A 10718-nucleotide genomic window follows, 5' to 3' on the forward strand; every position below is an offset into this window, starting at 1 on the left:
GAAACCCACGCAGACACGGGGAGAATGTGCAAACTCCGCACAGACAGTTGCCGGAGGCTGGAATCGAACCCGGGTCCCTGGCACTGTGAGGCTGCAGGGCTAACCACCGAGCCACCGTGTCACCCAGTGCCAATCTTCTACCTTCCCACCCACCTTGGCACACCCAAAGAACCAGCCACTGCCGGTCTGGAATGCCTCCTCCCACGTTTCCAGACAGTCTGAACCACTCAGTCGCTGACAAAAAGCTTTTTCTCACAACACCTTGTTTGTGCAATAACTTTAAATTGACCCTGTTAAATCCTTTAATCACCTCATGTTACGCCAGACTTTAATCTCCACCACTTGAAGGTTAGGGGCAGTAAAACGTTGGCCCTGTTGTTTGATGTTTTCCCGTCCCCAGGAGCGACAGAAAACATCAAACCTGCTTCTTATACACGATAACTTTCTGGGACATTAAAAAACCACAGCTCAGCACAGAGGCCAGGCTGAGGCCTGAGGCCCGAGGTGGATACACATTCCTCTCGCCCAACAGAAAATGTCAGAAGGCAGTTGACTGACTGTGGCGTGGGAGGGCAGGTTTCTTGACAAACGCACCCGCGTGATCGAAAAGAAACAAAAGGGACCCAGCTTTAATGTTGGGCTCAGCCAGAGCTAACGGCCCTCAAAGCAGCATCTTTCCCAGTCATCCAACCAGACTGTGCCACTTGACCGATCGCTGGGCTTTGTGAGAGAGCAGGTTCCTGGCCATCACTGGTGAGGCCGGCATTTATTGCCCATCTCTAAATTGTCCCGTCGGACTGGGAGTCTTGCCGCTTGGTCATTGTCGGAGTCTGGAGTCACATGTAGGCCCCTGAGGGAAGGACTACAGATTTCCTTCCCCAGTGAGCGACTTTTGGTCACAATCAATGCCGGTCATCACTGGCATCATCCCCGAGCCGAGCTTCCAATTCCAGAATTTATTTGTTGCATTTAAATTCTACTAGATGTGGTGATGGGATTCGAACCCTTATCCCATCAGAGACAGAGTCTCCAACCCACAATTCCATGATACCCAGTACCAGCCCATAGTGCAATTTACACAAAACACACTCGTGCGCGCGCCGACACGCACGCACACACACACACTCGCATGCATACACACACTCACGCATGCACACACACTCGCACATTACACTCGCAAGCACACACATACTCAAAGACACACACACGTTCACACAGGCACGCTCGCACGCACACACGTACACACATGCAGGCACACACATGCAGATACGCTCTCACGTGGACATGCACACACTCACACACACATGCACATAAGCTCACACACACTGTCATACCCTCAGACACACAGCACATAGACATACACACTTTCTCTCATGCACACCCACATAGACTCACATGCACACGCACGTACACGCACACACACACACACACACACACACACACACACACACACACATGTACATGTACCCAAGCACACACAGGTGCACATACAAACCCGCGCACAGACACGCAAACACGGGTCGCGGAGTCCAAATGAATTCAAATTCTTGTTTGCTTGCTCAGAAATGTTCCAATTTATAATTCACCTTCGCAGATGAGCTTAAGAAGATGGAGGAAGAGAAAAAGAAAGTGGAGACCAGTCTGGAGGAATTTAAGAAACTCTGCGAAGTGGCAGACAGGACAAAGGAGTTGACAAAGTAGGTGTCACCCCCACCAGCAGGAAATTCAACAGTAAAGCATTTCTGTGTGTGACAGACAGAGAGAGTGTGCCAGTGTGTGAGAGTTTGTGCGTGTGAGAGTGTGTGTGCCTGTGTGTGTGTGATAGAGAGTGTGTTTGTGTGTGTGTGTGTGTGTGTGTGTGTGTGTGTGTGTGTGTGTGTGTGTGTGTGTGTGTGTGTGATAGAGAGTGTGTGTGTGATAGAGAGTGTGTGTTTGTGTGTGTGTGTGAGAGAGTGTGTGTGTGTGTGTGTGTGTGTGTGTGTGTGTGTGTGAGAGAGAGTGTGTGTGTGTGAGAGAGTGTGTGCGCGAGAGAGAGAATGTGTGTGTGTGAGCGGGAGTGTGTGTGAGGGAGAGAGTGTGTGTGAGGTAGAGTGTGTGTGTGTAGTGTGTGAGAGAGAGTGTGTGTGTGTGTGTGTGTGTGTGTGTGTGTGTGTGTGTGTGTGTGTGAGAGAGAGAGAGTGTGTGTGTGAGAGAGAGAGTGTGTGTGTGTGAGAGAGAGTGTGTGTGTGAGAGAGAGAGTGTGTGTGTGTGTGAGAGAGAGTGTGTGTGTGAGAGAGAGAGTGTGTGTGTGAGAGAGTGTGTGTGTGTGTGTGTGTGTGTGTGTGTGTGTGTGTGTGTGTGATAGAGAGTGTGTGTTTGTGTGAGTGTGTGTGTGTGTGTGTGTGTGTGTGAGAGAGAGTGTGTGTGTGAGAGAGAGAGTGTGTGTGTGAGAGAGAATGTGTGTGTGTGAGAGAGAGTGTGTGTGTGAGGGAGAGAGTGTGAGTGTGAGTGTGAGGGAGAGTGTGTGTGCATGTGTGTATGTGAGGGAGAGTGTGTGTGTGTGTGAGGGAGAGTGTGTGTGTGCGTGTGGGAGAGTGTGTGTGCGTGAGGGAGAGTGTGTGCGCGTGAGGGAGAGTGTGTGTGCGAGAGTGTGTGTGCGTGAGGGAGAGTGTGTGTACGTGAGGGAGAGTGTGTGTGCGTATGAGAGAGTGTGCATGCGTGAGAGAGAGTTTGTGCGTGCGTGAGTTCGTGCGTGCGAGAGAGAGTGTGCGAGAGTGTGTGCGAGAGTGCCTGAGAGTGTGTGCTAGAGAAAGAGAGGGTGAGCGACAGTGAGTTGAAAATAATTATCGGAAGGTGCAGGTGAGGGAAGCGGAGGTGAGCTGTGCTCTGTGATGAGGGGTAATGGGAGCAGACTGCGTTGTAACTTTCTGAAGGCGGTGATTGTAAACACCTTGGCCAACAGTGGCAAGGTGGCGACCCGAGCTTTGGCAGCACATTCAGTGTGGAAATGCATGTCCTGTGTGACTAACAGCTAATGTGTACAAAGAGCATGAGCGAAATCCTCAGAGGAGGATGGTTTATTGTGCATCTGACCTAATCTGCCTCTCTCTTGGTTTTACAGGAAACTGTGCCCACAGGAACCCGTTGTTCAGAACCAGGCATAGGTGAGACTGCACATCCAAGTCTGTACCCACTTTCCCTTCTATCACAGCCCACAAATGATCTCATGCTCCGTCTGAGGCTCTGTGTTTCTCAACAGTAAATTTCTCTCCTTCTCCCCATCCCCTATTCAAGATGCAGTTCCAATGGGAGCCCTTTGGACGACTGTGCCCCATTGCACTGGTCAGGGCGGATGTACCAGGGCTTGGCACATGCCACACGCCTTTTGGTCCAACCAGCCCACCATTACCCCAAACTAAACCAGTCCCACCTGCCTGCTCCTGGCCCATATCCCTCCAAACCTTTCCCATCCATGTACTTATCCAAATGTCTTTTAAATGTTGTAACTGTACCCACATCCACCCCTTCCTCAGGAAGTTCACTCCACACACGAACCACCCTCTGTGGAAAAAAGATTGTCCCCCATCTTTTTTAAATCTTTCTCCTGTCCCCTTAAAATTATAACCCCTGATTTTGAACTCCCCCACCCCAGGGAAAAGACCCTTGCTTTCATTTTATTTATGTCCCTCATGATTTTATAAACCTCTATAAGATCACCCCTCAACCTTCCACGCTCTGGGGGAATAAAGTCCCAGCCTATCCAGCCTCTCGTTATAACTCAAACCCTCCACTCCTGGCAACATCCTTGTAAATCTCTTCTGAACCCTTTCCAGTTGAATAAAAGCTTACTATAACAGGGCACCCAGAACTGTACACTGGGGTGGCATGGTGGCTCAGCAGTTAGTACTGCTACCTCACAGCACCAGGGGCCCGAGTTCAATCCCACCCTCGGGTGACTGTCAGGGACTGTCAGAATGTTAGCACATTCTCCCTGTGTCTGTGTGGGTTTCCTCTGGGTGCCCTGGTTTCCTCCCACAGTCCAAAGATGTACAGGTTAGGTAGATTTGCCGTGCTAAATTGCCCCGTAGTGCCCAGGGATGTGCGGGTTAGGGTGCATTGGGCATGCTAAATTGTCCCGTAGTGCCCAGGGATGCGTGAGTTAGGGTGGATTGGCCGTGCTAAATTGTCCCGTAGTGCCCAGGGATGCGTGAGTTAGGGTGGATTGGCCGTGCTAAATTGTCCCGTAGTGCCCAGGGATGTGCAGGTTAGGGTGGATTGGCCATGCTAAATTGTCCCGTAGTTCCCAGGGATGTGCGGGTTAGGGTGGATCGGCCGTGCTAAATTGTCCCGTAGTGCCCAGGGATATGCAGGTTAGGGTGGATTGGCTGTGCTAAATTGTCCCATAGTGCCCAGGCATGTGCAGGTTAGGGTGGATTGGCCGTGCTCAATTGTCCTGTTGTGTCTCGGGATGTGTAGATTAGCTGGGGTATAGGAGGATGCATCTGGGTGGGATGCGCTGAGGGTCAGTATGGACTTGTTGGCCGAGGGGCCTGTTCCCACACTGTAGGGATTCTAAGATTCCATGATACTCCAGAAGAGGCCTCGCCAACATCCTGTACAACCTCAGCATGATGTCCTGACTCCTATACTCAAAAGTTTGAGCAATGAAGGCAAGTGTGCTAAACGCCTTCTTAACCCCCCTGTCTACCTGTGACACAAACTTCAAAAGAATTATGTACCTGAACCCCTAGGTCTATCTGTTCGACAATGAGGGGTCTTCAAAATGCAAAACGTCGCATTGATCCAAATTAAACTCCATCTGCCACTCCTCAGCCCATTGACCCAGCCAATCAAGATTGCAGAACCTCATTTGTCTTCTTCCAACTTTTCGCACTCACACTGACTGCGTTTCTCTGAGCTGGAACGTCCCCTGGTGATTCTGAGTTGCCCTCAGTGCCTTATGCAGATGAAACCTGAATTTGTCCCCCTGCCTCTCTCCTGAGTGGAAATTCTGTTGTTCTTTTGACACCCATGCTGTTCTCATTTTTCTCTTCCGGCCGTCTCCCACTCGCACAGTCGCATAATCCCACAGCCCGGAAACAGCAGCCCATTGATTCCCTTTGTTCCCCTGACTTCCTTCAGTGCCCACTCCCTGGAGAAGGCAGCAGTGAACGGCCCTTTCCGAACCGCTGCAGATGGCACGTGTGTTTGCTTGCCACTTGTCATCCCGAGCCTGGACATTTGCGCAGGTTCATTGCACATTTGGGCATGGGCTACTTCAGTGTAGGAACGTTCGGCCCTACACTGTGAACATGACCAATCTTCTGTCTCAAAGCCATGGCAGGATTTGTACCCAGGTGCCCTGAACATTACCTGAGTCTCTGGATTAATAGCACAGTGATAATACGACAAGGCCATCGCTTCTCTGTTTGCCTTGAAATTACTCAGTGTCCTGGCCTTCTGAGGTAGGCCATTCCACAGGTTCACCTCCCTCGAAATGAAGACAATTCTCTACATCTCAGTGTTGACTGGTCTACCCCTGTATAGAATCCCTAAAGTGTGGAAAGACCCTCCAAACAGCATCCCATTCAGATCCAGTCACTTCCCAACCTATTCCCTTAATGTCACTCTCACATGGCCAATCCAGTAACCTGCACCTCCCTGGGCATTACAATACAATTTAGCACGGCCAATCCACCCTAACCCGCACATCCCAGGGCACTACGGGACAATTTAGCACGGCCAATCCACCCTAACCCACACATCCCTGGGCACTACGGGGCAATTTAGCACGGCCAATCCACCCTAACCCACACATCCCAGGGCACTACAGGACAATTTAGCACCTTAAATCCACCCTAACCTGCACATCCCAGGGCACTACAGGACAATTTAGCACCTTAAATCCACCCTAACCCGCACATCCCAGGGCACTACAGGACAATTTAGCACCTTAAATCCACCCTAACCTGCACATCCCTGGGCACTACGGGACAATTTAGCACGGCCAATCCACCCTAACCCGCACATCCCAGGGCACTACAGGACAATTTAGCACCTTAAATCCACCCTAACCTGCACATCCCTGGGCACTACAGGACAATTTAGCACGGCCAACCCACCCTAACCCACACGTCCCTGGGCACCATGGGACAATTTTGCACGGCCAATCCACCCTAACCCGCACACACCTGGGCAGTACAGCACAGCCAATCCACCCTAACCCAATCATCCCTGGGCACTACGGGACAATTTAGCACGGCCAACCCACCCTAACCCGCACATCCCTGGGCACTACCGGACAATTTAGCACGGCCAATCCACCCTAACCCGCACATCCCTGGGAACTATGGCACAATTTAGCACGGCCAATGCGTCCTAACTTGCACATCTTTGGACTGTGGGAGGAAACCGGAGCACCCAGAGGAAACCCACGCACACACAAACTCCTCACAGCCAGTCACCAAAGGATGGAATTAAGCTTAGGTCCCTATGACGCAGCATTGCTAACCACTGAGCCACCGACCTTCGATTAATCCTGAGACTCTGTCCTCCTGCTCTCGTCTGTCCAGCCCTGTTAGAATTCCAATCAGATGCTCCCCCTCTCATTCTTCAAACTCCAGTCAGCATAGGCCTGGTCGAACCAATCTCTCCACATGAACAGCCCTGCCTTCCCTGCTATCATCGAGGCGATATCCCTCTGTGGCAAGTTTGTCTTTCCCTGGGTGAGGAGGCCGAATCTGCACACTGCTCTGATAGTAGCCTTATGTCTTCCACCTTTTGTGTTCTCTCTTTTCGCCTTCTCTCAATGTCTCTGAGGCTCAGTTTGTGGCACTCCGACCTCAAATCCAGGAGGTCGTGAACTCAGATCCCAGGCTGCAGCGCCAAGCCCCAGTGGCCAATGGTGAGAGAGGGTGCTGCGCCGTCCAAGACGCTGTCTCCCGGTCGGGGGGATGAGAAACCAGGACCCCAGCCACCCTTCCCACAAGGTCTCTCTGCCCAATTCCCAAGGTGGGCAGCAAGACACGCCCCTTGGCATTTTGGACACTATTTCCTCTTGGTCAACAAGACAGAAACAGATTGGCTCTCTTGCCATACACTTTTGACTGCCAAGCAGCCTGTGGTTCTAGGTTTCGTGGTCTAGAACCAGCGGGCAAGATCTAGAGCCAAAGGGTGGGATCCAGAACCACTGGGCGGGATCTGGAGCCAGCATCTAGAACTAGTGGAGATGATTGGGAACCAAGAGAAGGCATATAGAACCAGTGGATGGGATCTAGAACCAGCGGTCAAGTCCCAGGTCTGGTTGAGCTCCCATTTCTCAACATTCAGCACCCACCAATGCTCTGAAAGCACTCAATCGGCTCTGACTTGCCCTGCGATTGTAACAGAGCCATTGTAACTACAACAATACGAGCCCTTCCTTTTCTTTCTTGGTCTCTTCCCTCAGACTGGGAAGGGGGTGGCTGAGACGGTCAGGAATTCTCCAGTAGTAAGGGTGTGGAATGCCCTTCCTGCAACTTGTCAACTTTAAGGGCATTTAAATGGTCATTGGATAAACATATGGATGATAATGGAATAGTGTGGGTTAAATAGGCTTCAGATTGGTTTCACAGGTCAGTGCAACATCGAGGGCCGAAGGCTGTAATGTTCTACGTTCTAAGTTACTGTGAGGTAACAGCAGTTCAAATGGACCAGCCTCATCTCTCCCCACTCGTCAATTCCGAGCTCGTTTCCGAATGAGAACCCTAACCTTTTCCGCCCCCTCCTCCTCTTGCAGGTATCTCGAGGTGGCCTGACCGCTGGGATTATGAGACTCGCCGATCAAGATTTCATTCCTGCTATTTCTGCACAGAGCCGTGCTGTTAAGATTGACTTACATGACTACAGAAATGACTAATGCCACCGGACACACACAAACGCACACCTTGGGAGCGGCTACAGGCCACGGCGCTTGTAACATCTTGGCTCCCCGGCCTCCGAAGCCTGTCCCACCACTGACAAGGCTCAAGTCAGCAATGCGATGGAATAGTCCCCTCCTAACCCCGGATGGGAGCAGCTCCAGTAACATTCGACAAGCTCGACATCAGCCAGGACAAAGCTGCCCCCACTTGGATTGGCACCACATCCACTCCTTCCACCGTGGGCACTCAGCAGCAGCAGTGTGTACCATCTACAAGATGCACTGCAGTGGTTCACCTTAGACCGCACCTTCCGAAGCAAGGACCGCTGGCATTTAGAAAGACAAGGGTGGAAGATACCGTCCTCCCCACTGGTCTATCCTCCATGCCACTCGAATGTCCCCGAATTGGAACAGCCTTCCCTTCTCTGCATCAAATTCCTGGCACTAACGGCGCTGCAGGGATGTCCGTAAGCCAGGGAGAAGGCACCTCCCCTCCACCTTTGCCAAGGGTTTATTAATGCTCTATTAAACTATGCTTTAGACAGGTCATGCCCACCCCCCCACAACAGTGGCATGGGTAGCCAGCCCTTCCACTCCTGAACACTCCTTTTGAGGTGTCCCCTTCATTTTATACCGCTGTCGCCCTCTCTCTCTATTGCCACCTCACAGCTGTCCGTATCGAACTCCGCCTGCCCACCAGCCTGCCTACTCCACCAGCTCCCCCATGCCCGTGCTCACACTTCAAGGTGTTTCTGAGCGTCAAGATGCTTAATTTTCCCGAAGCGCCTTTTTTGCTCCTCAGAGATAGACACTCCAGCTCTGCCACCCTATCCTCAGGGAACTAACTCCATAACATTTGATCCTTACCTGCCATTTTATTTCGTCTCTCTCTCTCTGCCAGCCACAAGCTCCTTTGGTTGGAGCCGCAAGTGACACACCCCAGCAGGGACTTGAGCGCGGCTCTGAAAGGCGGGCACCGCGGTGCCAGTACAGCAGGAGCTCCGCGCAGGCGTAGATGCCCCCTTATCAGACCAGGCGTGAAACATATTCTCTCGCATGGCCCTGCTTCAAGAGAGGGCGACGGCTGTCCCTCAGTGGGCTCAGAAAACAGCCTGGATCGCCATTGCACTGCCGCTCGTGGGATCTTGCTCTGCGCCGACTGACCTGCCAAAACTGCGGTGGCAGCGACTGCGCTGGGTTGGACGGGAAGCTTGGGCGGCCGAGAAGGAGCTGTTCCAAAGGTACTGTGAAACCAGGAACTGTGGGAGGCCCAAAGCGAAAGCGGAAAACGCCGGAGAGGCCCAGAGAGAGAAGCTCAGAGTTCACATCTTCAGAATTCTGATTGTGTCAATCCCATTGGTGTAAATCCATGCCCTTGGGTGTTTACAGTAGTGTCTCCCACTCTGAGGCCCGGGTTCAAGTGTCCAGCGCTCCAAACAAATGCTGTTGAAGTGAATTAAGCTGTAAATGTGCCCCCATCCGTGACCACGCTGTGTCTGTATGCTGGGAAACTTCTAGTGCCTTTCCTGGTCAATAAATGAAAAATTGGCTGACTGCCCCAGCGTGTTAATGCCACTCCTGTTGGCACCCGCCTGCAAGCTTTGACCATCTCGCCTGCGTCGGTGGCCGGCAGGTCGTGACTGGCACTCAAGCAGGGCACAGAGCCCTTGCAAACATCTGTCTTCAAGCATTTTAATTCATTCATGGGATGAGGTCTAGGGCAGCATTCATTGCCAATCCCTAATTGCCCAGAGGGCAGTTCAGAGTCAACCACATTGCTATGGGTCTGGAGTCACATGTAGGCCAGTCCAGGTAAGGATGGCACTTTCCTTCCCTGGAGGGCATGAGTGAACCAGATGGGTTTTTTCCTCCCAACAATGGCCAACATCAGTCTCTTAGTTCCAGATATTTATTGAATTGAAATTCCACCATCTGCTGAACCCCGGAACATTATCTGGGTCTCTGGATTAACAGGGCAGCGATAATACCACTAGGCCAGCACTTCCCCATGGACTGGGTCTGACCAACAATAAGGCCATAAGACATAGGAGTGGAAGTAAGGCCATTCGGCCCATCAAGTCCACTCCGCCATTTAAATCATGGCTGATGGCCATTTCAACTCCACTTCCCTGCACTCTCCCCGTAGCCCTTGTCAGGATGTCAACAACGTCAGGAGGGAACCTGTAATTAGGAGATGTCATCCTTGATCCTCAAGGACATATAATTTCAGGCCAGTACAATGTTCCTTCTGATGCATTCCAATGTATAAATAATGGAGAGTAATTGTTGGGGGAGGGGGGGTGATTCATTTAAAGGAATTTCTGACTCTTGGCTTCAGAGCAGAAGGGATTTTTACCATCAAGTCAGAGCCTTGCTTGATTCGCTCTTTCTCTCTCATGACTTGCTTCCTTGAGCATACTCCTCTGACACTACTCCCCTGGACATTACTGAAGGAGTACTGCACTTCAGGGGGCTTCCCATCTCTGGGAGCCCCCGCAGCTTCTCATTTGGTTGTCTTCCCTCAATGCGCACCCCCCCCAACCTCTGCAGAACTTAAGACCCCAAACTCCAAATAGTGGTCCCTGGGCACCTCCTTCTCGCTGAGGTTGCTCAGCGATAGACTTGAAAGTAGCTGTGTCCTGGTGGTGTTTGCTCCTTTCCTTTCATTTGTTTGTGGCCATTTATGGCCTGTCCCTTGAGAGGGGAGGGGGTAAGCCATCTTTTTGAGCCTCTGCGGCTCCACCACCCCCCCATAACTGTGTAGTGCAGGGACCCCCCCCCTCCTCACAGTGCCCCATTAAGGAGGGTGTTCCAAGATTTTGACCCTGAAGGAACAGCC

The 10718-nt window shown here is 51.7% G+C and overlaps 1 protein-coding gene across 1 annotated transcript in view; it reads left to right on the forward strand.

Moving 5' to 3' along the window:
* cgnb (cingulin b) overlaps positions 1 to 9436 on the forward strand; it is an 82566-nt gene extending 73130 nt beyond the window's left edge. Inside the window, exons 5-7 of the mRNA XM_059643030.1 lie at positions 1595 to 1697; positions 3101 to 3143; positions 7757 to 9436. Of these exons, the coding sequence (XP_059499013.1) occupies positions 1595 to 1697; positions 3101 to 3143 (146 nt within the window). The 3' untranslated portion in view covers positions 7757 to 9436. The remainder of the gene's footprint in view (positions 1 to 1594; positions 1698 to 3100; positions 3144 to 7756) is intronic.
* The last annotated feature ends 1282 nt before the right edge of the window (positions 9437 to 10718 follow it).

The sequence above is a fragment of the Stegostoma tigrinum genome, chromosome 47 (assembly GCF_030684315.1).
Source record: "Stegostoma tigrinum isolate sSteTig4 chromosome 47, sSteTig4.hap1, whole genome shotgun sequence".
NCBI classification, from domain to species: Eukaryota; Metazoa; Chordata; class Chondrichthyes; order Orectolobiformes; family Stegostomatidae; genus Stegostoma; species Stegostoma tigrinum.